This window comes from Xyrauchen texanus, chromosome 23 (genome assembly GCF_025860055.1).
Source record: "Xyrauchen texanus isolate HMW12.3.18 chromosome 23, RBS_HiC_50CHRs, whole genome shotgun sequence".
Lineage (NCBI taxonomy): Eukaryota > Metazoa > Chordata > Actinopteri > Cypriniformes > Catostomidae > Xyrauchen > Xyrauchen texanus.
The window spans coordinates 6,167,194-6,174,404 of NC_068298.1; the positions used below are offsets into that span (position 1 = coordinate 6,167,194).

The following is a 7,211-nucleotide window of genomic DNA, read 5'->3' on the forward strand; positions in this document are numbered from 1 at the left end:
GCTGTAAATCTTTATTTTAACTAATGTTACCAAATACAATAATATTATTAAGTGTTAACAGATATTTTTTTTTCGTATTGTGACTACTTTCATGACAATATGCACATTATCATGAGTCAACCAATTAACCTAAATAATTACACATGGTATCCCCTTTTTCTTCCCAATTTGGAATGACCTATGTCCAATGGTGGCGTAGTGACTCGCCTCAATCCAGGTGTCGGAGGACGAATCTCAGATGCCTCCACGTCTGAGACCATCAATCTGAGAATCTTATCACGTGGCTTGTTGAGCACGTTACCGCGGAGACGTAGCGTGTGTGGAGTTATCACGCTGTTCTCCGCGGCATCCACCCACAATTCACCCCGCGCCCCTCCGAGAGAGAGAACCACATTATAGTGACCACAAGGAGGTTACCCCATGTGACTATACCCTCCCTAGCAACCGGGCCAATTTGGTTGCTTATGAGACCTGGCTGGAGTCACTCTTCATGCTCTGGATTTGAACACAGGACTCTTTACTCACTGAGCTACACAGGCCACTTGCTTATTCTTAATATAAGACAACAATTGAAAGACATTTAATGTAAAATATTTTATTAAAATAATCTTTTAATAAAAATAATAAAGGAACAAGAAAAATCCTTCAGAAGGTACAATTGATATTACAAAATATGCCAGACATAAAACCATATATGTTTTTACAATTTCTATATAACAGAGTGGAAAATAGCCATTTTTACAATAATTCTTCATAAAAACTTAGAATGTGCTCTCCATATTAACTAACATATTACAAAGACACTGTAAACTTGGACCTGTCATTAGGTGGAATTTATTTGTACATTTTCTTATTGAAGTCTCAAGCTGTTTTTCTTCAGCCTAATGTCCTTTTGTGATCCATTTTGTCGTTCAGTGGAAGCCAAGATTATGATTTGTTAAATCCCATCTCACCAGGTGTTCAGCTGCACGTACTTTCTCCTCTCCGATCACATCATGTCATGTCACATCTCTGTCAGGCAGATAAGATTGTGACAGCTCAGGTCAGAGGAGTGAGATATCATAAATATACATGCTTAAAGCGTGAGCTGCTCTCTGGGGAGTTATAATTCATGAGTGTCACTCCACTGAGAGCAGTGAAAGCTGGGCGTGAGCGGTGTAAAACCACTTGCCTCTTGCTGGTACTTTAGCATCAGGGATATTCACATTATCACAATGATATATATATTTCATGAGGTCTATAATGATTTCACAATAGATTGTAATTCACAAAGTTTAAAGTACATGGTTTTGTTTTTCTATCTTTGAGCACGATGTTGTGTCTAAAACAACATGTCTTCATTTTGATAAATGGTTTTTAGTTTGCACTGGTGATGGACAGGTTTGACTTGTTAGAGTTACTTATTTCAATTGTTTTGCCATTTGTATATTGAGCAAGCTCCACAACAAATATTACATCCGCTACTATAATGAGACAGCAAAACAGCTTTGCTTTTAAGGCCAGAAACAATGTGTCTGAATGCAATTCATAATGGAAAGTAGGTGTTTCATTTTCATTGCAATGCCACAAGGGACGTTATAGCGGACATTAGCATAAACTGTCTTCTTCTATGGTTAGTTTTCTCTTTTAGGACAACAACTGTCATGGGGAGACAACCGTTTGAAGAGATCTTGCTGCGCAGGTTATTTAAAGCATGATAAACAATTGACATGTTTAAATCTACTGTAGCTATATGAACAATAACACATCCAGCTTAAATGGCTCAGTAATTATATCCCCCCTTGAGTACTACGGTTTGTTACTGCTACAACAAATGCAAAAACACATGTTAAAGGTAATGTATTTTTTTTTTTAAGTTAAATTACTTTCTCCTATCTCAACTTAATATGGAGAGACAACTCGTAGCCATTCGTAGGTTGATTTCCCCCCAAAAAGTAAATATCGTGCCACTATGAAAACACTGATGTTTGTTTGAGCATCCTGACTAGCCCAATATAGAAACATTCGCTCAACCAGTGGTGTGAGTTTGGGGCGGGACTATCCGTTTTAAACCTGTTAGAAAACAGTTATTATATTTGCAATTGTGTTTGTGTTTGGACATGATAATGTCGAAGAAATTACACACCTAACCTTTAAATATGTACAATGCATGCTTGCAATGCATTAGCCAAGTGTTTGCGTCTGCATTTGCATACTCGCTTAGAGAATGATTCTGGCCCTACTGTACACAATTGAATATTTAGATCCAGATGAACCAATTATCCTATGCTACAATACGCTATCAAAACAGCCTGGTCTCAAGAAAATGACGTGACTGTGTAGACAATTTTTCAAAATTATACTACGTGATTCATTACACGTTTTGCGGCAGTTCAGAGGTGAACTGTCCATTGTGTGGCTTTAAAAGCGACTTAAATGTTCTCTCAAACACATGAGGCTTCTAAGGTTAATGCTTTATCGAGTTTTAAAGCAAGAAAACCTACCACCCTACCCTAAACCTTAAACCTAATCCTAATCGATAGTGTCATAAAAAGCAAATGTGACATCAAAAATGCAATTGCTGAAGCAACCACGTCAATGTGTGGTGCGTCTATGACACATTCATCTCACATGTCGACTTGCATGCTCTTCGAGACTCGTACCCTGGTCCTTTGCATCGCAAGTATAACGTTCTGTCAGTTGAGTTACTGCTCAATTTGTTCACACTCGAACAAGATCGTCAATATAGTTATGTGAGGCAAAAATGAAAACATCGCCTTTCAGGTTATGTACTATAGTAAAAGTGTTTAGATGTCATAGGATAGCTTTGTATAAGGAACAAGGCGAAAAGTAAGTATTTATAGACTTTTAATCAGCCATTTACTCGTGATTTGTGTGAAAGTGAATAAAAGTCACTGTTGTCATAATGCCTCGAGTGTTTATTTCACCAGTTTACGTACAACACGCTACGTAAAAATCAGTTCGCAAAAAAGTAGGTTTAGTAACATGATTTTATGCGACCATGTTGTGCAGTTTGCACCTTGAAACAACAGCTACTTTGCAGTTAAATGCTTTAAATATGACCAACCATCAAACTGTTTTCATACCTGCAAGCTCTCGATCCAGGTTTTCAATGAAGCTCTGTAGGTCACTGTTGTCCCCGGGCTTAGCTAAAAGGAGCAGAGAGAGAGAGAGAGAAGATGACGTGAGCACACTGGAGTGCTTCAGACTCAGTGGAAATGCAGTTAAGTTCAATGGCATTTCCTATGGAACATTTCTAACTGAAAGAAATGTGACACTCTGATCAGGTTTACGTAAGGCAAAACAATTGAGGGGGAAATCGAAGTCCCTTCACACAAATCCCTAAAAGGCATATATCACAAGCATATTTTCCCATGACAGTAAAACCAGCAGGTCATCTCAGTTTGCCTGAAATGCATTGGTTATTCCATTCCTTGTCAGCTGTACAGAAACAGTATTTTACTGATAACACTGATATAAAATCACATTCAATTTCACCTGCCAATGTCCATGCTTATCATGCATGCTATAGCCAAATAAACAGCATCACAGCAGTGCAGTCAACAAACAAAGACTTCAAAAAGATGGATAGAGATTGCACACAGGGTTAGACCGATCTGGAGCGAATGCAACCTATTTACACCTGTTTAGTCCTGTAAATGTGATGGCTATCTGGTGGGAGCCGTTGTGCTAGTACCTTTTGGTGCCGTGGTCATGCCTGCGAAGTTGAGCTCCTCTTCACTGGCATTTAAACTGTTTACCAGTGACGCCTCACTGCCTGTAAAAGATACAAAGCATTAGTGTGTCTCATACATGTGAATGCACAAGGGTATTAACATCAAAGCTTTATTAAGGACACCAAATTCAAAGTCTACCTAATGCCTTTATTCTTTCACATAATCTATTTAAGATTTGGCAGATTAAAAACGAGAGAGATGTCAATCGCACAATGGCAGGGAGGCAGGGTTGTCCTTCTATGTGGTCTTTGTGGGGAGCAATGTGACCTCATTATTTTGAGTCACATTGACCCAGATGCACATTTTGAGTTTTATGCACTAAATTTGAAAAGAAAGTGTCAGCCTACTATTGATATAATTAATGATTCCACAGCAAAATGAGATAATTATTGAAATGCTGGCTGATATAATCATTTAAATGCAATGATTGTTTCTCGATTTAAATTGCTTTAACAACTCAAAATGCATTTCTAGGTCAAGAAGTGACTCAAAATGATTTGCAGATGGTCACAAATGTCCCCACATGAAGAGCAAGACCTGAAATTAATAGGGCTTTTAATAATGAGTATTCATAATATTTTAGCATTGAGGCACTATTTCATAACAATTTAATTCACCTAGTGGTTATCATGGGATAGTTGGATTGTTGTGGATGTGTACTTACAGTAATCGGAGTCGTCTCCATCACTCTGTCCCGTGCGTCTCTTCACATCTCTCAGCACATGTTCATAGGGGTGAGGTGTGCTCAACTCCTTCACAACATCATCAAACTCCTGAAGTAAGTCTCCCAGCTCTAAATCCAACTCTAATACAATTCATATCTTCCATTAGAATTACACAGCCCAAGACATATTGTTTTTAACTAATCCCAATTTTTAAACCTAAATCATCTTCTTTTATCAAGCAAATGACGTGAGATTTTAAAAAGAAAACTACCTGGACAATTTGGTGTGGACATCTTGAGAGGTTCTCTGAAAATAGTGAAATGAACGTGATGTGTTCTCGTGCATATTTATGTTGACTCCACCCACAACATCGTGCGTCGGCCAATCGGGACACAGTCTGTTGCCCTTGATTACAGTAAAGTCTGGAGTGGGCCAGAAGCAACTTCCCCTGACGCCTGCACACATGACGTCACATGCGAAACAACGGCAAGATATTTTCCGAACACTGCAGTCTCGTTTATTTAAAAAATAAATAAATAAAAAATGTATTAAGCGAGCATCAAAAATGGCAACAAATTACAATCAACTTAATTTTAACATGGGCTGACACACAAAAGGTATAGTAGGCTATAATATAATATAAGACAAAAATAAAAAAATATATAAATAATAATAATACAATAAATAAAATTACAACCTTATATGAAGTCACCAGGGTACTTAAAAAAATAAATACATATTTTATAACAAATTATATTCTTCAGTTGTATCTATCAAAATCCCAGCTTTTTTTTTAGGTATTGAACCAGATCATTCTTAGTGATTTAGGTAAACGCCTGGTCTCGTTTGGAAGGATGCGTCATCGAGGCTGTCTCGTGTCATTTATTTTTTATTTTTTTATTGGGAATGCAAAAAAGGTTAACAATTGTATAAATGTAAGTACATATACGTAAAAGGCTTTTACAAAAGATTATAAAAATAAGAAAACGAAAGACAAAAAAAAAAAAAAAAACGAAACGAGACATCCTCGATGATATACGGCCGACAAATGCGACCTCCGGAGGACGCATCCTTCCAAACGAGACACAGCCAAAGTCAAAGCACGGCAATAACTTACTGAACATAACGGTTGAATAATTACATCCCAATATCATTTAATAGGCTTGACTTACAAAAATTACCATGGAAACCATGTTTCGGACAAAATATTATATAGGCTAAGTTACTGCAGTTATTGTTTATACTGTAAAACCATAATGTATTAATATGGGATCTCATTTAAACAAACAAGCTTTTAGAATATTTCCGTCATTTTGTTTAATTTCTGTTTTAATTGCATTTGTGGCTAATGGCAAGTTGCACCGTTGTAGTTAAACTGCAGTGTTTTGGCCCAAATTGTGGTTACCATGGTAATTGTTTTGTAAGGGAAACACTATTCATTACACTACTAAAAACTTTATATTTGTACACACAAAAAAAATATTTTAATCATAATTCCATCAAATTAAATTGACTAATCTCAAATCAAATAAAAAAAATTAATAAGTTATACATTTAAATGCATAAATCTTACAAAACAGGATTAAACTTTTTTTTTTGTTTGTTTTTTGAGTGTATGTCTTTCAGTTTTTTATGCTTTTAACCTATCTACAGTATAACACATACCTGTATTTATCTGCATTTATTGTCAGTAGGATGTTTATTGTATTAGTTTTTAAAGTAGGTATAGTTTGTATTTATTGTGATATAGATTAATTACTATAGGCTATTTATATTTTGAAGTACTGTATGTATACATGGTACTCAAAGGTATATAAAAATATGTTATGTGTATAGACTGAGTCTAGAAAAATATCAAATTTACGCATTTCAATTTCATAACAAAACTCCATCAGACTTATCTTTAATTAAGTAAATCTAAAACATTAAATAGTTAAAGTTTTATTAATTACATTTTATTAAACAATACATAATTTAATTTGATGGAACAAATAGTCCAATATATATATATATGGTTACAAAAACATTTTTAAGTGTGGTGTCAAAGTGTTTTTTTACTGTATGTGTTAAATAAAAAATAAATAAAAACAATTGACTGTCTACTTACAGAATGATGACGGAGTAAAACAGTATGGCTTTGACTAAGCGACACGTTCAGGAAAGTGTGGTGTAGTACCACAGGCCCCCCTCAAGATGGAGACACTGAGACATGAGCCAAACGACTGTCAACAGTAGATCAATATAAAACAAGAACTGTCATTTTTATATTTAAATCACTTCATAGATCCAAATCATTATGTTTTACAATATGTAACTACTACAACAACTGAAAACAAAAGATATAACAACAATAACCTCTATAATAATAATAATAATTATTATTATTAGCCTATTATTATTATTATTATTAGCCTATAGAGAATATATTGTTGAAGAAGAAAATAAAAGCCATGTGGAATACCCAGGCCAGTAGCAAAATTGTGTCGTCTGAAACAAATTGCTTAGCGCGATCCATCCATCCATAAGAGCTCTTTTCCCAGATAAAAACATCCCGTTAGACCAGAATTGTATGCTTTTAGCCAGTGGTTAAATAATCCTCTGTTAATCTCGAGCCTTTCACCTGTAGAACATTTAGGCGCGAGATCCGCCTCCGAAACAACCATTTGAGCTCTTCCGTCGTGCTCACAGAGAGCAACATGTTCTCCAAGACCGATCTATATGACGACGGTGAACTTGACCGTTACACCACAGTTCAGTGTTTTATTTATTAGTCTCGAATTAATACGAGAATAGAATTATTACATTTTAA

The 7,211-nt window shown here is 35.6% G+C and overlaps 1 protein-coding gene across 1 annotated transcript; it reads right to left on the reverse strand.

Moving 5' to 3' along the window:
• Positions 1 to 570: 570 nt before the first annotated feature.
• On the reverse strand, positions 571 to 4,734 carry LOC127617216 (regulator of cell cycle RGCC-like). Its single transcript, XM_052089149.1, has 5 exons — positions 4,674 to 4,734; positions 4,402 to 4,542; positions 3,698 to 3,778; positions 3,087 to 3,149; positions 571 to 1,011 (listed from the first exon to the last, which is right to left on the reverse strand). Exons 1-5 carry the CDS (start codon positions 4,693 to 4,695, stop codon positions 1,004 to 1,006), a joined length of 315 nt encoding a protein of 104 aa, XP_051945109.1. The 5' UTR covers positions 4,696 to 4,734; the 3' UTR covers positions 571 to 1,003.
• Between the last annotated feature and the right edge of the window lie 2,477 nt (positions 4,735 to 7,211).

Excerpts from the sequence above, each read along its gene's own strand:
- LOC127617216 (XM_052089149.1), bottom strand. The coding sequence starts at position 4,695 with ATGTCCACACCAAATTGTCCAG. Across the intron at positions 3,779-4,401 it reads TGGAGACGACTCCGATTACT|GCAGTGAGGCGTCACTGGTA; the intron begins GTAAGTACACAT and ends TATCTTTTACAG. Across the intron at positions 3,150-3,697 it reads CATGACCACGGCACCAAAAG|CTAAGCCCGGGGACAACAGT; the intron begins GTACTAGCACAA and ends TGCTCCTTTTAG.